Source organism: Labrus bergylta, chromosome 1 (genome assembly GCF_963930695.1).
Source record: "Labrus bergylta chromosome 1, fLabBer1.1, whole genome shotgun sequence".
Classification (NCBI taxonomy): Eukaryota; Metazoa; Chordata; class Actinopteri; order Labriformes; family Labridae; genus Labrus; species Labrus bergylta.
In genome coordinates this window covers 16,712,825-16,734,688 of record NC_089195.1, presented here as the reverse complement: position 1 = coordinate 16,734,688, position 21,864 = coordinate 16,712,825, and the positions used below count along the sequence as shown (strand labels likewise).

Here is a 21,864-nt window from a genome sequence, read left to right as displayed (position 1 = left end):
TGATTCAACAGGGTCCCATTTAGAGTAATGACAAACTTCAGGACGAAAAGGATTTATGTTAAAAATGTCATGAATATAAAGTCTTAATGACTCTGTATTGGTAAATCTGCAGTGAAACGTTGATTAAGAAGAATGCTTTGGAGTCAGTTAGTCTGTAAACCATCATTGATTTTCTACTGTTTATTTTTTTTATCAGAGCAGAAATAACATTACTCAACTGCTGCTGGGAAATTGTGTGTTTGTGTACAGAGAGACGCTCTGGGGGGAGACTGAGGTGATGTGGGGGTGCAGAAGGAGGGTAGAGAGTGGATAAAAGGAGGGTGCTGCAGGGTGACACTCTACTTTGTCAGGGGATCAGGATCTGGTAAGAGGATGAGGAGGACGATGCTGTGGCTGCTGGCCTCTCTGGCCTTTGGATCTCTCTCTTCTCTCGCTGATGGAGCTCCACTGTATGTACCACCTTACCTTTGTAATTCCACCTGGGCTCAATGTTTACTGAAGAAGAAATGAGATATGCACTAGTATATGTTGTGTATGTTAGTTTACGCTGCTCCTTGTGTTCAACTTGCTCTTAATGAAAATGTTTGGAAGCAGCTAACACTATATGGGGCTTCATCCATATTCAATTTAAAAAGCATATTTCATAAAGCTAATGTCTTACATAATGAGAGGCAATGGTCCAGTTTGCATTTTGTGTCACAAAGGTTAAACTGTGGTCTGAGTTTGCACAGTGATGTATTGCACCAGACTTTATGAAATGTTGTATTGATCCAATGTTGGATCTGAAGCAAGATAATTAATACATTACTCATTATTTGTGAAGTCCATGCAGGAGCTCTTCCTCTTTTGTTTGATTTATTGTTTCTGCAATTTGGCTGAATTGAAACTTTAACTAACAGACTCCAAGATAGAGGCTCTCACCCTTGTCTGACCATGTTTTCATTCATGTTTGATTTTTGTCCCTTCATTGTTAGGATTTATAACAGATATCTGTTCATCCTACACCTTGACTGGTCACAAAAGGTGACCCAGTCTTTGCGCTAAGGAACTCCCTGTCTTCATGAAGATCTCAGGGAGGCAGACTCAGTGTCCTCTTTGAAATTTCTTCCTGAAACTCACTTTTAAAGTCCCGCTTTTTCTCAAACCTTTGCTCTCATGCACTTTTTTTAACCTTGTTTTAACCTTGTTTTACTGATGATGAATGAATCTATATTTGTTATTTGTCTAAGTTTTAATTGTGAAGCACTTTCTAACTCAAAAGTGCCACATGCATTGGCAACGTAAGGCAATTTTATTTAAAGAGCACCATTCATATAAAGAGCAACCCAAAGTTCTTTAGACAGTTACAAAACAGAAGATTAAACACACCATTAAGCAGAAACAATTACAATAAAATACTAAATATATTAAAATATAACTCATACAACCATTGATTCTAACGCCTTGAAATTGATGCCTGAAAACAACACCCCTGCTTGATCTTCTTCTGAGGGGAATTTCTAACACACACACACACACACACACACACACACACACACACACACACACACATACAATTTTGTCACATATGAAATTTTGTGGGGCCTTTAACCTCTGGGGAATTGATTCCCAACCTGTGGTCCAGGCAACCCTGGAGGGGGGAGCTGTTTGCTCTTAGGTTGTCAATATTAGACTTGCACATATTCACTAATAATCTAGATAACACACAGAGGAAAAAAGGGGTTGGAAACACTGCCGTGGGCCTTGTATGTTTCAGCAGTCACATTTCTTAAATAAATAAAAAATGATTCCATAATCATGCAAATTAGATAAAGTCATTAATGTTATTATTACATAGCTTGAAGCGCTTTTTGCACCACGCCTACATAACAGTCTATCTTTCCTTCTTCTCTGCAGGCAGGTGATGTCTGCCCCCAACCTGTTGCGTGTAGGAACAGCAGAAAACATCTTTGTGGAGTGTCAGGACTGCACAGGAGCAGATATTAGTGTGGATATCAGCGTGATGAACCATCCGACTAAAAACAACAGGCTTGTACTCAAACATGTAATCCTTAACACTGGAAATAACTTTCAGGCACTTGGGCAAATTACGGTAAATTGAATATTATTACCTAATTTTCTGCCAAGACAACAAATAAGATGTCTAGAATCCATGAAAGCCAACTATAAATATTCCATCATATTGGTTATTCATTGTGTTTGTCTTCTTGCTGGTTTCAGGTCCCTGTTGGAGACTTCAGTCGGGATCCAAACATGAAGCAGTATGTGTACCTGCAGGCTCAGTTCCCTGACCGCCTGCTGGAGAAAGTAGTCCTAGTTTCATTCCAGTCTGGGTACATCTTCATCCAGACTGACAAGACGCTCTACACCCCCGACAGTAAAGGTACACACTGCTGGAAACACTGTGGAAAGTGTTTTTTTGTTTTTTTTTAACAAGACAAGAGATCATTTTCTGAAAATAAGTCACTTAAAGGCAGGGTTGGTAATTTTCTCCAGATCCACTTTTTAAGATGTTGGTTGGAATTGTCCTTAGATCCTGACAGAAATTAATAACTCATGTGCTCTGAAAAGAAAATCCGTCATCTGCAGCAGCTGTAAGCCTGTAAAAACTTTGACCAATGTCTGCCACGAGGTACCAATCTGATGAACCAATCACGCCTCCCTGTCTCCCCGCTAGTTCTCTACCCAAGCCCACACTAAAAGCGTGTCACAGATGACGAAGTTTATACTTTTAGAGGATTTTAGAGGTTGGCCCTTCTGAGTAAAATAGTCACGTTTTTTCAACATCTATTATGATATATAAGTATATAAGTGTAGTGTTTAGTTACCAATGAATTAGACAACGTAGTTTCTACACAATGCAAGCGATGAGTTGAGGTCTTCTTTTGAGGTAGCACAGAGGGGAGGGGGTAAGTGCATATGGAGCACTGAAGGAATCCTAGTTTCAAATCATGCTAGATAAATTTTTTGGCTTTATGTGCCTTTATCTGAGATAGGACAGCGGATAGAGTTGGAAATCAGGGAGAGAAAAGTGGGGAATGACATGCGAGAAAGGAGCTACAGGTCAGATTCAAACCCTGGCCGCCCGCTTGGAAGAATACAGCTTCCATAAATGGGGCGTGCGCACTAACCACTGCACCACCAGCGCCCCACCCTCTTATTTCCTATCTCTTTTAGTTCATTACAGAATGTTTGCAGTGACGCCCAAAATGGAGCCGGTAGAGAGGGATGAAGATACCGCAACTGATGCTTCAATTGCCATTGAGTTTGTGGTATGGTATTTTATTTTTGGGCAGCATAAACTTTAATTCAATAGTAGCCTATCATATCATCAATAAATGGCAGCTTTTTTCCTGACGCTAAACAACCAGCCTTGTGTCTTTGTCAGGTTTGGGGTCTACCTCATTTTAACATTTAACCAAATCAAATACAATAAAACATAATTGCATGTCCCCCTCTAGTTGTTGGGGTTTTGTCCTTCATTCAGCCTCTCCATTCAGTGGAAGAAATTTAAGGAATTATTTAAAAAAAGAAAAAGAAGCCATCTCCTTAATAACCAGGCTAATGTATCGAAATAAAAATAATTATATATATGTGATGTAATATATGTATCATGTTACATCATGTATGTATTAATCTGTACATTTAAATGTCTCAAATAAATGGTTACCAAATGTTGTTTATTTTTTAGACACCTGAAGGCATGATTTTACCACTTGATCCAGTCTCTCTGAAATCAGGGATCCACTCCGGAGATTACCAGCTGGCAGAAATTGTCAGGTATGACTTATATCTAAATTAACACAATAAATTCTCACGTTTTACTGTCGTACATTTAGTTGTGAAGTGGTTATCCTACATTTCATTATGACTAATAACAACAACAAATCAGGCTTACCTGGACTAATTACTATTATAATACATTTTATTTTGTTAGTGCAAAAAATTGTGTTTCTTACTCAGTGTTTCTAAAACCTCTATAAATATCTATATTCAAGTAGGCTACTGCAGGCTACATTAGGAGAAACAGTTTTTTGAATTGAGCCCACTGGAGTTTCAACTTGTGAAACAGATTTAAGTTAACTAAATTATGAAATATGAGTTATTAGATTTGAAAGGTAAAATACTCCACTTTTAAAATGACTGAAATGTATCTCCTCAGTTTAAAAAAACACTTACAGTGTTGATAAAATAAAAATGGACAGGTCATTTCCAAAAACAATGACATATATTAGTTTATAATTTGATATGTTGTCTTGTGTCTTGTGCTATGTTACATTTATTCATGGGGTTTTAATATTTTGTAAAACACACTCTATTTTTATTCATATTTTACACCACTTCCCACATTTTTATGAAATGGGGTCGTACATCACATCACTGTGAGACCAAAACTAAGCTAGCAAAAAACAGCTAAGTTGAAGCAGGCTTGCTAAAAGGTAGCTAACTAGCTTAGCTAGAGGGTCACTTTTCACTCATGTGGAAACAAGCAATCTAGTTAGTAATTCCAGCTTTAAGTAACTTGTTGTCTTGTTAAAAGTTAAGGCAGGTGATATTTTTACTTCAGTCATATCTGTCCATTAAGTATAGCATCAGGGGACAGTTAGCTTATAAGTAGAAACAGCTAGCCTAGCTTCTTCTGAAGTAACACATTGACTGGCAGCCATTGATGACTTATGGAAGTGCCTCATCCCATTGAATGCCCAGTTTAACACCTATTGGATGGTTTTATTATTTTTGTTGTAACAGATTAAACAAAAATGAGGAAACCCTGAACAAGTAGATTTGAGAGGTGCTTCAGGAGTCGTTTGTTTAAACTAATAATTATTTTCCTGTTTCTAGAATTTGTAGCAAGTTCAACTTTTTATGGCTTACTATATTTTATGGCTAACACACAGATCCAAGCTATTAACTTTTTATTTTTTATTCAGAAAGTGATTAAGGTTTAATTATTCCTTTAAATAGTGTTTTAACTAATTTTATCTTGAAATGAACAGAGTAGGCCCAACTAATTATACTCTAGGTTTTACCTTTAGTCTCCCAATGTTATGAATGTTTTTGCTTGATTACCGACATATACTGTTTGTTCTTGTGTTTGGGTGGCTGTAGTCCAGGACTGTGGAAGGTGGTTGCAAAGTTTCACAGCAACCCACAGCAGAGCTACTCCGCTGAGTTTGAGGTCAAAGAATATGGTGAGCCTTTCAATTATCTCCTCTGTTATGTACACAGCTTTACATACTTTTTAAAACTAGTTATTAAGTTAAATAAGGTTTATTATTAAATTAAATTAATAAATAGGGTTAAAATGTTAAAACATTTTCAGTGCTGCCCAGTTTCGAGGTCAAACTGATTCCTGTGAGCCCCTTTTTTTACGTGGACAACCAAGAGTTCACCGTCGACATCAAAGCTACGTATGTAAAAGATTTGGTACATTAATTTGAGGAGAATAAAAAAAAAGATAGATAGATAGATAGATACTTTATTGATCCCGAGGGAAGTTCAAAGATTAAAGGTTGTGTTGTTGACAATCAAATTTTCTATTTCCCCCTCTGTTTTAGGTACCTGTTTGGTCAAGAAGTGGATGGGACGGCCTACGTGGTGTTTGGTGTTATGCAAGATGGTCAAAAGAGGAGCTTTCCAAGTTCTCTTCAGAGAGTGCCGGTGAGCACACAGCTTTACTTTTCTGTTTTTTTTTTCTTTTTTAGCTTGATAGTTGATCACTTATTGTATGTCTTACTGCTTGGCTTTAAAGGTCATATATTATGCAAAATACACTTTACCATGTTTTTTGAACACTAATAGTTGGCCCTAGTCTGTCTACAAACCCCTCAATTGTGAGGAAAGTCTGTCCTCTACATATTTTGATTGCTCAACGTTTCAGAAAATGTGTGCTCAAACAGGCGGTCTGGAGATTTTCCCTTCATGACATCACAAATGGAAGTAATCCCTCCCCCAGGTGGGGGACACTCCCACAGCTGGGTGTTTGTTCTGTCCTCTGAGTCTGCCATCTCACTGTGAACAATAGAGCTCAACAGTGACCGCCCACCTTTTCGGCACCTCTGGTTCCGGAAATACATTTCAAATCCTCCCTTGATTTTTCACAAAATCCTTTTATCATGAGATTGTCACATGGAACCAAGATAGCCAGCTACCCCAATACTCGTGACTATAGTACATTTAATTCGGCACCAAAACAGCATTAAAAAAGGAAAATAAGGCAAAAGGTACAAGACCAAGTACATCATTTTCATCCAGAGTCAAGGAACTACCCATCCCACAATCCATTGCAAGTGATATCTTTTCTTCTTAAAAGTAACTTTTGTTGTTGTTATATTGTTTATAATGTTAATACAAGTGTTGTACTATCTTGTAGTTTTTGTTGTGGAAAATATAAACTACATTCACTGCAGCATGACAAGGTTATTGGTAGGCTACATTTCGTGTTTCTAACTAACTAGCTAGCCTGGTCGCGAAACGTATCTGTTCGCATTCGATTCCGAGGGGCAGGAAAAATTTCTATGGTAACAGCAGGCTCAAAGAATCAGAAACACTCTATGATCGTGGGTAGTGTAGTTCTTTTCCCCGATGTTGCGAAAAAATCTTGTTTTTTAAATTGAGGTTGATATCATACGAACTTGTGTCTCCTACAGGAGCATATACCATCGTTCTACACTCAGGTAGCTCGTGGTAAGTCTACCTTGGATGGTTATGGCTAATAATCAAATCTGCTATGGAGAAAAGAAATGGCAATTTTTCATCCGGAACCACACTGTTGAGCCCTATAAGGCCGTCATCACAGCTGTGATCAGACACAGCTCATTTGCATTTAAAACTACAGACACAGAAACAGCCTGTTCTGAGCAGGGCTGAAATAGAGGGGTTTATAAGCATGTTAAATACAGGATCAGAGTAGATTTTTTTTTAATCTAATGTAATACTTTATTGTCCCCTTAGGGGGGAATTTGATGTCACAGCCTTGCACAGTTCGTACACAGGTATACACATATACACGGAACACAGGAAGAAAACATTTTGAACAAGAAACTTCACAGACATGTTTTGGGGACCTCTGCGACTTATTTAAACTGGTTGAAAAGGAGGATAATATGTGACCTTAAGCATACATTATATGCAGTAATTGAAATCATAAAAAACCCCGGCAGTACCCGGGAAGTGACTTGGCGTCTCTCAAGCAACTACACCAACTTCCATACTTTGGTCCGCAACAGGATTTGAACTGGTGACCCATCCGGTTCTTATCCAAGTCCCTAATGACAGAGCTATAGCCACCGTGATCATAACAGCCATGCTGATGGATTACATTTTCAAGTTTAGTGAAGTACCTCCAAGTATTCACTGCATTACTGTACTACATTTAAAGATGCATTCCTGTATTTTGTCACATTAGATCCAGGGAGGTAACGGATTGGTTACTCTGAGGAGGGAGCACATCACACAGACCTTCAACAACATTATGGAACTTGTGGGAAGCTCCATATTTGTAGCAGTCAGCGTGCTTACAGAGAGCGGTGAGACTGACTGTTTCTGTTCTGTATGATCGATCATTTTATATTCTTACTAATTCAGCCTCTTAAGTTTCTAAACAAGTTTTATTTATGTCAACATTTTCCAAATTAAGATGCGGAAGATGTAAAGGATGCATGTTTCTGTATCGGTTTATCAAGCAGCAAGCAAAGGGATGTTCAAGTTTTGTTATCAATTTGTGTGATCATGTGATTCTGGATGAACTCACAGGTGGTGAAATGGTGGAGGCAGAGCTGAGAAGTATCCAGATTGTCACATCACCTTACACCATCACCTTCAAGAAAACGCCAAAGTTTTACAAACCAGGGATGTCCTTTGATGTTTCGGTAAAGTTTTTCTCCTCCAGTTTTTAATGTTTTTGACAGCTCAAGGATGACAATTAGCGGCGCTGGTAGCGCAGTGGTTAGTGTGTGCGCCCCATGTATTGAGGCTTTGGTCCTTCAAGCGGCCCAAGTTCAAATCCAGCCTGTGACTCCTTTCCCACATGTCATTCCCCACTCTCTTTCTCCCTAATTTCCAACTCTATCCACTGTCCTATCTCCCCATTAAAAAAAGAATCTCAATCTCATCTAAAAAAAAAGAAAAAAGGATGGCAATTACTTCCAAAGAAATAGGCTTTTGCAAAAACACATTTATGTATGGGAAAGTCACATGTTATTTTAAGGATCCTCTATTATTTTTGGTCAGTTACATTATATGCACAGCTGGTGCAGTTTGCAGAAAAACAACACCCCCATTCCTAAATGACAAACATTTCCCCCAAAATGTTTGTCATTGAGGAAGGACAGTGGACACGAGACTCTGATCCTTTTTTGTAACGCACATCAATATGACAATCTTGCACAAGCAAGGACCACCTCATCAATCTCTGATTAGAGTTACTCATCTGCGCCAAAAACACAAGAGGATTATGGTCAGTATATACCACAACGGGCAACGAACTAAGACCCCATATAGACTTCGAAATGTTGCAGGGCGAGCAACAACGAAAGAGCTTCTTGCTCGATAGTGCTGTACCTCATTTGGTGCTTGTTGAACTTTTTGGAGAAGTAGCTGATTGGATGATCAACACCATGCCCATCCTCCTGCAGCAACACCGCACCTGCACCGTTCACGCTGGCATCCACCTCCAGCTTGAAGGGGCGTGCGAAAACAGGTGCTGCCAGTACAGGTGTACTACAGAGGAACGCTTTGGCTGATTCAAAGACTGCCTGGCAACCTGAGGACCAAATGAAGGCTTTCATAGCACTGGTTAAACTGGTGAGGGGTGCAACAACATCTGCGAAGTTCCTACAGAACCCTCGGTAATAGCCCGCCATGCCGAGGAAACGGCGCAGCTCACGACGGGTCTGGGGCGCGGGATACTCAATGATAGCCTGGATTTAGGCAACGAGAGGGCGCACCTAACCCTGGCCGACCTCCTATCCTAAATAGGTGACAGTAGCCTTACCAAAATCGCATTTGGCCAGGTTATGCGACAATGTCGTCATCTTACACCATCACCTTCAAGAAAACGCCAAAGTTTTACAAACCAGGAATGTCCTTTGATGTTTCGGTAAAGTTTTTCTCCTCCAGTTTTTCATGTTTTTGACAGCTTAAGGATGGTACCCTGAATGTGTTAGATTACTCATAAAAATCATGTAAGCAACTGTTAATGTTAACTCTGGATGCTGAAAAGGCATTTGACCGACTGCCATGGCATTTTATATTTGATACTTTTGAAGCTTTTGGATTTGACCATAAATTCATACAAATTTTAAAAATAATATACAACCAGCAAAATGCAAGAATTAGGGTCAATGGGACACTGTCTGACACGTTTCTACTCAAAAGAGGTACAAGACAAGGTGATCGTCTGTCACCACAAATTTTTGCTTTATGCATGGAACCACTAGCTGAAAGTATAAGAATAAATAAAACAATAACTGGCATTAAAATTGGAGAAAATGAACATGAATTAGCACTTTATGCCGATGATGTGATAGTTTACGTAACAAATATAAATACATCCCTCCCAACTTTAATGGAGGAAATAAATATATATAGTTTAGCCTCTGGATATAAATTAAATATTAATAAAACAGAAGCAATGACAGTAGGTGAGGAAATAGAAAATGATCTTAAGAGAGAATACAAATTTAAATGGGAATGCAAAGAATTATTATACCTGGGGGTTAAAATCCCCCAAAAAAACTGGAGGAACGGTTTTCAATAAATTACACAAAATTGATAGACCAAGTGAAAGAACATCTGAATAAATGGAAAATATTGAATCTATCTATCTTTGAAAGAATTAAATCAATTAAAATGACAATACTTCCAAAATTATTGTTCCTGTTTCAAAACTTACCAACTTATATAAAGCCAATAACCTTTAAGGAATGGGATAAAACCCTAAGAAAATTCATATAGGATGACAAAAAACCGAGAGTGAAATTAAAAAACTTAAAGAAACTGAAATCCACTGGGGGGGTTGGCATTACCAGATCTCAGTAAGTATTTCTATGCTGCTCAGATAAAACACATAATGACATGGATGAGTGAAACCAAAAACCCCAAGTGGAAGGAAATAGAAATGAGCTCAGTTCAATTTTTAGACTCAGTAATATTTGGTAAAAAGAAAGGAGACTGTGGGATGAACAGTTTGCAGAAAAACAATTTGAAAGCACAAGTTCTTCAATAAAAAATAATTCTGACTAATTGGGTTATTTTTTTAAATTTGGGACTGCTGGGACTACAAAGACAAACACTTGCCTTGTACCTGACCTTAAGATTGTGCATGCAGCTGCATGTATACATATGTTTTCTGATAATTTAACTGTTTGTGTTTCAAATGACAGGTTGAAGTTGTGAATCCTGATGGCACTCCAGCAAGAGGTGTTTCAGTGGTGGTCGATCCAGGTCAGGTGCAGGGCTTCACCGTAGCTAATGGCATGGCACGGCTATCCATCAATACAGCGGCCAGGACCAGCAGACTGTCAATTACTGTAAGTGTTTTTATAAACACCTTCTTAATTTAGATTAGATTAGATTAGAAAACTTTATTGATTCCCAGGGGGGAAACTCATTTGTCACCTGGTCAATTCATACACACAACAAACAATATAAAGCCAGTTTATCCGAATAATACGCATTTTTCATAGCTATTTACAGGTGTGTAACGCAGTGTTGACAGTTTTCTGCCCCCTGGTGGCCAAATACAGAATAATACAGCGTTAAATAATATGAATAGAAAGTCATAAAGCAGACCAAACCAGCAGGCACATATCTGAAATCATTCATAACTTCAGTTAAGTTTTAGTTTGACTTGATGTTTATTGGATGTAACTTAAAGCAGATTACTCCTACAAATAAATAAAAACCAAACATTCACTTTTTACCTCACTAAATTAAACAATATTATTGTATGCAGTGTTGGTAACAGACAATGTATTGTATCATATGCAGACTTAAAGACTTGTGCTTTGTTGTTTATTGTATGAAAATACTTTGGATTGTTTTGGATTTATGTTCTTTATTCATCATGAGGGCACACTACATTGCTAGGCTAAACTATTTCAGTTCAGGCAATATTAGCATAGGAAAAAGGTTTATCCAACTATTTAAGCCTAAGTAGACTAACCTGTTTGTTCTTTAATTGCAGGCAAGAACCAATGATCCACATATCTCCCATGAAAGACAGGCAACAGCCACCATGACAGCTGCACCGTATACCACCAACAGCAACAACTACATCCACATAGGTGAGGAACAACCACAAGTAACACAAGTGCATGGTTGTTCAAAAGAAAAAAAAGATTACCTTGACGAATAATATCAGATAATCCAATCCTGGATTTCATTTGGATAAAATATATGTAGCACTTTCTGTACCCTTTTCAATAGGCAGCGCACCTGCACCTTTAATTTCAAAGTTAAATGATTATCATACAACTCCTTTTTGTGGTCTTACTGAGAATATAAACACATTAAATAAATCACATGACAAATATGTCCCAAGGATTGACCCGGAATTTATTAACAAAAAGAAAATGAGTGACTTTTACCATATATCAAATAACAGTAACCCAAAATATGGTAGCCTACAACTGACTTTTCTCAAATGAGAGTTTTAACTCAGCTGACTGAATTAAATGTAATGTTCCTTAACTTTTTTTTTATTCACCCCAAACGCATTGTACCATAGAAAACCTCTAGTAGTAAACACCAAAAAATAGCTTTTAACACTTTTATGAAGAACTAGAAATAAACTTGTGGGCCCACACACACACACACACACACACACACTCTCTCACAAACCGGCAAAAAATAAAATAAAACAAACCCCCGTTGCAGGCCTGGTTGAAGGTGTAGAGTTGTAGCCGAATACAGTTGAAGCTGGTTCACGTTGACCAGGCAGTAATAGCAGGTGAATACTCACAGTAACAGAATTCAAGTCACTAGCATCAAGCTAGTAGGATACACTGGCAGGCTGATTGCGAACTGCGGGCGGGCAGATGACGAGCGGGTGGCGGGCAGGCTGAACATGGCAGACCCTCAGTGGCAGAAATCTTATTCCTCACTCAGTGGTATACAGCTAGCCGCTGCTCTCACAATCAACAAAAGTCTTACAAACTTCAAACAGCAACAGTCTCTTACACAACTCGGAGGTGAAGACAAAGCTAGCGGACTAATGGCTGACTGCGGAGGACCGTCGGACTAGATAAAATCCTCTTCTTCCCTCGTCGTGTCGGAGCTCAGCTTGCCGCTGCAGCTCACACTCACATTAACCAAGTCCACTTCCAAAGTCGTTACACTCCGGGGAAACTTTTAACTGACCGAGCTGGACAGTAAAAACTCACTTTTCAGTCTTTTAATTCTGCTGCACGCTGCTGCTGCCACGGACTTCTCTCTCTCGTCTCTTTTCTTCCTCATTTACTCTTACCGCTAACTCCCACCCCACCGCCAATCACCAAACAGAAAAAAATGACATGACTTATTGACAATGAATCACATACATTAAAATGCAACAACGTAGGTTGTACCCTGTAATCATCACGTTAGCCAGGTACAAAAAATTGCATATAAAGCTTTTAAATTGCCCAGGGCTACATATATTTTTGAAAACTTTTGAGAGTTGGGTAGCTTTGACATAAAGTACCCGGATCAACCATAGATTGTAAATATTACTGGACGAACCCTGAGTGACGTCACCCATCTGTTACGGAGGCAGCAAATGAGTCTAATCGACGGGCACATCCATATTGGAATTGCAGTCTCAATGGGGTCTCAACCTAACTTCGGATCAACCTAGCAACAGCATTAAGGCGGGACTTAACTCCGCCCATTCAGCTCAACGATCCATTTCACATCAAAGCCAACGGCTATGACTGCTATCATCCCCTACGACTTTCCTGCTCGTCTGGAGTTATCTCTATAAACAGTAAGTTAACATTTATCTTTTGTACAACACAGTTAAAACAAATTATCTTCAACCCAAATATTTAATTAAAGTCTTAAAACTACACTTTTTTTAAATATACAACTATGGTAATTAGTTATTTGTCAGAGCAGTTACTAGACTTTGTCCGGGTTAGCAGAGCAATACGTTAGCAAAGTATTATCATAAAATGTAAGAAACATTTTGAGGCTAATCTTTACATTTTTAAATTCTCACATTGTGTTCTCTATCGTATCGAGGTTGTCCCTTCACCAAACATATTTCCAATATGGGAATTGATTCCATTCAGGACATCTAACGTGGACAAAATCTTTAAGACACACCACTCCCTTGGCTGCATGCGAGAGTATAAAAGGCCCATGTACGCATGCTCCAGTGATTCACTGCACGCCATGACCACGCCCTTTGACAAAAAAACTTGCAGCGCACAACGAGATATGTTGAGCCTGTCTAGAACGCACTGACACTGTGCTGATCGGATGAGCGCCCTCGGACAAGTTCATTCAAATAGGAAGGCTGAAATTGGCAATTTTTAGCGATTTTGGGCCATTATCGTGAAATTCAACTTTATTTGTGGACTTCCTGTCGAGTTTTTTGAAATGCTGCAAGAGGATTTCTAGTCCATCCTGACAAGCTTAATATGCGTACCAATTTTCATGAGTGTACGTGAAAAAAACCTTCATGGAGAGGCCATTTTGAAAATTTCAAGGGGGCGCCACTGAGCCATTTTGCGAAATTTGTTTACGAAACCACCAAAATATCGAAATAGCGAGACCTGAAGACCCTGTAAAGTTTGGTGAGTTTTCGTGCACGTTCAGGCCCTCAAAAGTGGCCGCAAAGTGGCAGAACAATAAAAATACTAAAAATAATAATCGCTAGGGTTTCCTCGCACGGTTCGTGCTCGGGCCCTAATAAACATTTTCACATTATTTTTATCCATTATTGCTTGTCCTTTAATTTTGACAAAACACTGTTGTTGATAAAACTACTGTTAGACCATAGACCGTAAATAAATATGTGAGACATCCAGAAGAAATCAATATTACAATGCATATAGTTCATGGTTGTTACTGTTCTGACAAAAAGAGGAATGTCTTGGACTTATATTTACTGATGTCAACAGCGATGTGGGTGAACATGACAATTGAAAAATAAATATTTAGTATTTATCATAAGATATTTGTTTTCTATAGAACCCCGTGAAGTCATGGAGTCTGTGGTCATGGCCAGTGACGAATGGTGTCAGCTGCACACCAACAACTGTAAGTTTTAGAAAAAATAGTATTTAAGACTGGCATCTATTATTAGGAGTTGCAGCTACCTTGTTCAAAATTATTCCTGCAGCTGTGGCTAATAAAAAAACACCCTGTCACGTGTAGTTAACTGTACATTTTGTCTTGCCTGAGGCATTAATTGAACACCTTTGTATTTCTCCTATAGACACAGTGTGGATTATTGGTGACACGTCCGTCGAGGTGCCCAGAGAGTTGTTTCTCTTCAACAACTCGCTGCGAGGGCCTGAGGCATGTCACCCACATGTTCCTGCATCGATGGCGGTCTCCATGCTTGAAATGCTTACCTTCATTCAACCTAGCGACAGGCTGAGAGCTGGAGCTGAGGCTGGTTTTAAGCCTCCTGGCAAACCGTTACACCGCGCCCGCCGAATCAGGTCAGCTACACGCCTTATTGTGAATAACTCTTATGCTTCATCAAATCAAAACAGAGACAAGACATGAGCTAATCAGACCTATTTGTTTGTTTTCTACCAAGCTGTAAACATGTTAATCTCTGCTGTAAAAACAGGCTTTTTGAATGTGTTTTTTCAGATTAAATAAATATTTCTATATAAATGCACTCCTTTGTCTCTACTTATGAGTATACATTTTAGATTTGAAATGACAAGACTAAATTATGCATTAATGCTCAACTCAATAGCTTAGGGAAGGAAGTCTACTTTTACACAACTTTTTATTCTTTTCACATTTTTTTTACCAAATACTAATGTAGTTCTGAAAATGGGATGGTACAGAGTCATTGCAAAAATATGACCTTTGCAGCCCCATTCTTAAATCAAGATAAATCGAGAGTAAATAAGATCAATAACTTGTGAATGAAAACAGTTAAAATTATTTAGAAATGTAGTCTTCCCAGCTCAATATCACATAATATCAACTTCTCCCATCTAAACTGGACAAAGGGTTTTAAAATGGGAAGAAAATGGTTTGATTCCAAGTTGTTAGGAGGAGATCTATTTTTATTTGAACAGCTGAAGCATGAATACAGTCTGCCAAGGTGCAGACCCTCCTTCTCCTGAAGCTTGTGGAGCTCGTTGATGCCGTCTTATCTGCTGGCCATCTTCTCTCACCAGAACTTCAACTGTTGAAAAGTAATTCAGAAGGAGCTTGAGCATGTGACATGGATCCAGGAGAACATGGACTTTTAGTGCGGTGTCTAAAGGATGGCAAAGAAAGACAGAAAATAGCAGTTATCCATTAAATCATTTTTTTGTGCATTTTCTGTATTCATCTGTGCGTAAATTCAACAGTGTACTACCCAGACAACAAAGGTACAGTATTCAGGTAATCAACATCTATTCAAAGTTAAGAAGCTAAACCTTAATGTATTCATTCTATTTTCAGCTCTCTCACTCACTTGAATGATATTCTACGTAGAATTATCTCAGATTTTGGAGGAAAAATTTAGTATTTTATTGTGGATAGTACTTAATCTTAACATGAAACAAATACTACCTGAATTATTTAAATCATTAACAGGTCCCAACTCTCTGTGCTTCAGTACCCAACATACAGTAGCTCATTTGTTATTAACATGAGTTCGGTACATGGCTGTAATCTTCAAACTATTTCTTGTACTTATGGCTTTATATCTTATTTTCATTCCATATGTTATTTGTATTTTATATTTCTACTGCTATGTTCTTTGTAAGAGCATCTGTAACGATGAAAAACTATATTAATAACCATATACATTTTTCCTGAACTCATACAAAGAGACAAAAAAAATTGAATTTGGTAACCGTTTGCACAAATCAAATTATTCTGTTTGCACAAATCAATTATTCTGTTTAAGCTTCAACATATAGCTGATCTCTGTCTGTCGACAGTTTTAGTTTTGTACTTGTTACCGCCTGTTTATGTTATAATAATAATGAGAGAAAATGTTGAAGTTTGAGTTTGTGGGCCGTCGAAATGAACGTCAACCATGTAACATTAATATCATCCTCTATAACCTGTTTAACCATCGGGTATCATCTGATTAATATTGAACTTTATGCACAAAGTTTGTCTTTTAATGTCGACATTTACTTGGAGTCTAACATTCATCATAACATTGGATAACCATATTTACAGTCTGCGGTTAACCACCGAGGTGGACCTTTAGTTTTTGACATCACACAAACTCCGTTTCAAGTTCTTGGATGGTCTGTTAACCGCAAAGCAAGCCATATATGTTGTCAGATATGTGTTAAACAAACTCTCCAAACGAAGAAAAAAAGATGAGAAACACGACGGACCTAGCCTCCTGACCTGACAGACAGATGCAGTGCGCAGCGCTGTCAATCAAATCTGCCACAACCCGTATATGGGCATAGTGTATTTTACGTAATAAAATAATCCGATGAGTCCGGTGCATGGAGCGGCAGTACATGACAACAGACACTTTTTTCAAACTTTAGCTATTGTGAACATACTTTAGTAGGTACATAGATTAAATATACGAACCCCAAAAAGGTCATATTATGGGCTCTTTAAGCACAGGTAGTGATAGTGGTGAAAGTAACAAAGCATTAGCAATGCTCCAGATCTTTGCAGTGTCAGGCACTCATAACAGTCGGTCATATCAGTGTGTCACTTTTGCAGGTGTGGATGCAGCTGAGCTGGAAGTAGGAGAAAATCTTAAAATTAATCTTAACCTAAACAGGCAGGAAAACGCACGAAGTGATATCACATACCTGGTAAGAGATGTTTTGCATCTGCACATGCAATGTGCAATGTGCATATGCGATAGTTTTATTGTTGTTTTTGATTTCTATATTCTGATTGTTTATGTTTGAGTCAACAGGTCCTCAGCAGAGGTCAGCTGGTGAAAAATGGCCGATTCCATTCAATAGGTCAGGTGCTGATTTCCCTGATAATCCCTATCACCAAAGAAATGCTGCCATCGTTCCGCATCCTAGCCTACTACCACACAAATGATAATGAAGTGGTGTCCGACTCTGTTTGGGTGGATGTCAAGGACTCCTGCATGGGCTCGGTGAGACCCACATGTAGCAATGTGCCACAGCACACCCACACACAAACTGATTAACATGAATGCATATTTCTAGGGAATTTTCAAAATGAATGACACTCATTAAACTGATAAGAAGCTTCAGATCTCACTGACATCTCCTTCACGTTTAGCTGAGGCTGGAATCATCGAGACCCGCTCCATCCTTTGAGCCTCGCAGGATGTTTGGTCTGAAGGTAACAGGAGACCCAGGGGCCACAGTGGGACTGGTGGCAGTGGACAAAGGCGTCTATGTCCTGAACAACAAGCACCGCCTCACCCAGAAGAAGGCAATTTTACTTTTGTCTTTTAAAATGTTTGTTTGGGGTTAAATTGTTAAAGATACAAATTGCACACATAGAAAGTATTCATTTTGTAAGCCAGACATGTGACACATATCTGAGCCTTTGCTGTTTGTTTTGCTGTGTGTGAATCACCTTCTCCTGCAGGTGTGGGACATTGTAGAGAAATCTGACACAGGCTGCACACCAGGTGGAGGAAAAGACGGTATGGGTGTGTTCTATGATGCAGGGCTGTTGTTTGAGTCCAACGCTGCTTCTGGGACTCCCTACAGACAAGGTACCAAGACTCTGCTCTACCCTTCACTCAATGTACCTTCTTTGGTCTTTTATGTACAGAAGGGAACATATGAAGAACCACTCAGGACAAGTGGTTGTGAAATCATCAATAAGTGCACAAGAAGGGCAATGCGTCCAACTTTGTTGAGTGACCTTATTTTGATTTAAGAGTATTACGTCCTTAATAACATGCAGGAATAAGTTGGCAAAACCTTATTGGGTTTTAGGGTATAATATGCAGCTTTCGATCCAGCAGAAGTCTCACTTCAGCACCAGTCTCTCAGAACAAAACTCTCTTAGTGCACCACCCCCTGTCCATATCTCACTTCTGACATGCAGCACAAAGTCAATTCAGTTCTTATTTCTTTGAAGTATTTTAGTCCAAACAGAGTCTTTTCTTCTGTTTGGAAAATCAGTTGGTACTCCTTCAGTTGTTCCCTTGTGTTACGAGTGAGTGAAGCACCGGCTACACGTAAAAAAAACAAAAAGCTAGCCCTAACCTGAAGTGTGAAGGAAAGTCAAGAAATGGCAGTGACAGAAATGACTGGATCTCACGACAGGGAAAACACAAGGCTGGGTCAGCTCGCCTACAAGCCGGTCTGCTGGGCCACCGGCGGCCTTGCTCACACTGGACGGCATTTTGGCATAGCTCCCCCATGAAAACAAGTCCAGAGTAATTTTCAGAACAGAAAGGAAAAAGAAGGAGAAGAATAACCTTACTGTTCCCTATCATCCCTCAGATTTTGAAACAATACTCTGCCATTATGCCTCTACATACACCCTGAGTGGATGGGGCCATTTACCCGAGGTGGCAGGGCTAACGGTTGAACAGGGTTTCATCCAACCCTTAGGCCGGATAGGGGTTTGAGTGGGAAAAAAATGTCTATGGAACATTTTTGAGCCTCTGATTGAAACATAAACAAGCTAATGGAACCACCATCCCATTAGTGTGAACACAGAGCTAAGAAAAACAAACACTGAGAGAGTTTGATTTCACTATTTTTTCCTGAAAACGATTACTCATATATGTAGTTAAGATATATTTGACATCTGCTATATTCATGTTTGAAATGATGCATAGTGCACCTTTTTAAGAAATTGTCTGTGCTGTGTTTCCAGAATTAAAATGTCCCGCCCCCAGCAGGAGGAGAAGAGCCACTTCTATAACGGATGTCACAACCAGCTTAGGTAAGAATCAACACCTTTACGTACCACATAGCTCCATATTCAGTCACACTCAGCAAACTGTTCTAACATCTTGTGGTGATAAATATACTAGTATACTATACAAAAATGAGCTAACCCTATTTTTACTTTTAAAATGTATTTCCATGATACATTGTATTATATCCATGTGGGACAGGCTTTTAAAAAACAGTTTCTACCTATGCCTGTTCAGATTGTCTGAAGTGCAAAGATGGCGCCGCAGATGGTTTCTGCGCTCTCTAGTACTTGTCGTGTTTTTATTTAATTTAATAGTTTTCTGCTCCCCTTCTCTGGTCTCATATACCAGAGAAGAACTACTTAGCATTGGACTGTCCTCTGCCGAACTTTTTCACCGGTTTCCACTGAACCAGAAAGTTTCGCGGAGATTCTTGCCGGAGGAGCTGAATCTCTCTATGGACTTTGCCGCAGACGGGGCAGGCGAGCAGGAGCGTTCATTAAACTGAGGCAGCGGGGATTACGCACTGTTCCCCTGTCAAATCACCTGGTAAATGTCCGCTCTCTGGCTAACAAGATAGATGAGCTGCTGCTCCTAAACACAAGAAACTTGTACTTTTGAAGATCCGCCGCCCTGTGTTTTACTGAAACCTCGCTCAGTGAACACATCCCGGATGGGTCAGGCCAAGGAGGAAGCCTACAAGAGTGGGGACCTGGACCTGTTCAAGCAGGCCAGGAACAAGCTGACGAGGGAGATCAGGGTAGCTAAGAAGAGCTACGCTGAGAAGCTGAAAAAAAACTTTGTCAGTTTGGAGAGGCCTGCGAGAGGTCACAAGCTACAGGAGACCCACCCACCCCCCTGCAGGTAACAATAGACTGTCTGAAGACCTGAACAGCTTCTATTGCAGGTTTTCACACTCACCCCATCAACACCACCCCGACACCCAGACTATGGCTGTTTTCGAAACCGCATGCTATACTACTAGTACATACTGATTTGGCCAAAATGCAGTATGCAGTATGCACTGTGTGAACAACTGCGAGATCTGCAGTATGCCAAAAATACCTGGATGTCATACTGATTTGGGAAAATTGTACAGTATGCATCGGACCAGTCTACCTCGCGTACTGTTTCCCACAATGCAAAGTGCCAGGTCAGAGATCAAAATGCCGGAGCACAGCTGTTTGAACTCGTCGATGGCGGTGACTGAATATCTTGCCACATTATGAACCAATAACAAATATGACATTCATATATTTATAAGTCTTACTGCCTCGGATTTTCCTGCATTGTAGACTGTACAGTGCATGTGCCACAGCTGGACAAGCAGCTGCAATTACAGGGTCCTTGGCTTGCTCTATTACTACAAATTATTCACAGCTGAGTAAAACCAGTTTAACCAGGGCCAAGCATACTGCAAAATAACCGACGACTGGCAGTCATACTACATACTACTGTTGAACTCAGTATGCAGTATACAGTATATACTGCATACTGATTTAGATAGTAGTATGTAGTATGCGGTTTCGAAAACAGCCTATGATCTTCTTTCTGCCCTCAGTACCCACTCCCCTCTGACTCCCCACCTGCACTAACAATCTGCGAGAAGGAGGTAACTGAGCTCTTTCAGAGATAAAAAAAGATCCAGAACCAGACGGTGTGTGTCCCTCCTGCCTGAGAGCCTGTGCTGAGCAGCTGGCCCCCATCTTCATGCTGATCTTCAACATGTCACTGGAGCTGTGTGAAATGCCCTTGTGCTTCAAAAGCTCCACCATCATTTCATTCCCGAAGAAACCTGCCATCAAAGGACTCAATGACTACAGGCCCGTCGCCCTGAAGTCTGTTGTCATGAAGTCCATTGAGAGACTGGTGTTGAGCCACCTGAAGGAAATCACAGGCCCCCTGCCCCCTGTAGTTTGCCTACCGGGCAGACAGTTTCGGTGGATGATGCAGTCAACATGGGTCTGAAATAAATCCTGCATCACCTCGACTCCCCAGGGACCTATGCTAGGATCCTGTTTGTGGACTTCAGCTCGCCTTTCAACACTATCATCCCAGATATTCTCCAACAAAAACTCACCCAGCTCACAGTGCCAAACACAAGACGGAGAGGAACGCGTAATTCTCGCGATGTAGCGGTAGAGACCAGCAGCATCATTCATGCCTGCGGAGGGTCCGCAAGTAACGCATCTAAATACAAGCAAGAACGTATGATGAAACAGCGCATAGGAAAAACGTTTTCAGCCAAAACAGCTTCTGCTAACATACTTGAACCAGTATGTTCCTTCCTTCCCCAGCGAGGGGAAGGAAGTGAGGGGACCCGGAGGTGGGTGGGCAAAACAAAGAGCAAGAGGGAGAGGAGTTGGAAACGACTTCCCTTTATAGAGTGCCCCTATGAGGTGATAGGCTAATGAGGACCCCATTGAAAGAAAGGCAACACAAACTCACACATTAAGCAGGGAGGAGACACATCATCCTGCTACATAAAGAACAAGTACATTGACACCCCAGTTCAGAAAGGTGGCATTCCAGGAGATCCCGGGTGCCTGGAACACACCGAAGTTGTCACTCAGTTGATCAGGGAGGCCCGTGAAGGGAAGGGGGACCTGGTTGTGCTTTGACTCGAGCTAGCCAATGCGTACGGCTCAATACCTCACAAGCTGGTTGAGACCACCCTGGAGAATCACCATGCGCCCAGCAGGATCAAGGCCCTCATCCTGGGCTACTATGGGAACTTCAGGCTAAGACTGTCTGCTGGGAGCTCAACATCCGACTGGCACAGGCTTGAAAGAGGGATTATAACTGGGTGCACCATCTCAGTTATTCTTTTTGCCCTAGCTATGAACATG

General features: G+C 40.1%; 1 protein-coding gene across 1 annotated transcript in view; it reads left to right on the top strand.

The window, feature by feature from the left end:
- The first annotated feature begins 315 nt into the window (after window positions 1-315).
- Window positions 316-21,864, top strand: part of LOC110000750 (complement C3-like) — a 36,845-nt gene continuing 15,296 nt past the window's right edge. The window contains exons 1-17 of the mRNA XM_029281665.2: window positions 316-449; window positions 1,897-2,092; window positions 2,221-2,383; window positions 3,178-3,272; window positions 3,692-3,780; window positions 5,110-5,192; window positions 5,324-5,411; window positions 5,559-5,661; window positions 7,409-7,529; window positions 7,756-7,871; window positions 10,386-10,532; window positions 11,189-11,288; window positions 16,867-16,961; window positions 17,069-17,260; window positions 17,410-17,565; window positions 17,725-17,854; window positions 18,973-19,041. Of these exons, the coding sequence (XP_029137498.2) occupies window positions 373-449; window positions 1,897-2,092; window positions 2,221-2,383; window positions 3,178-3,272; window positions 3,692-3,780; window positions 5,110-5,192; window positions 5,324-5,411; window positions 5,559-5,661; window positions 7,409-7,529; window positions 7,756-7,871; window positions 10,386-10,532; window positions 11,189-11,288; window positions 16,867-16,961; window positions 17,069-17,260; window positions 17,410-17,565; window positions 17,725-17,854; window positions 18,973-19,041 (2,020 nt within the window). The 5' untranslated portion in view covers window positions 316-372. The remainder of the gene's footprint in view (window positions 450-1,896; window positions 2,093-2,220; window positions 2,384-3,177; window positions 3,273-3,691; window positions 3,781-5,109; window positions 5,193-5,323; window positions 5,412-5,558; window positions 5,662-7,408; window positions 7,530-7,755; window positions 7,872-10,385; window positions 10,533-11,188; window positions 11,289-16,866; window positions 16,962-17,068; window positions 17,261-17,409; window positions 17,566-17,724; window positions 17,855-18,972; window positions 19,042-21,864) is intronic.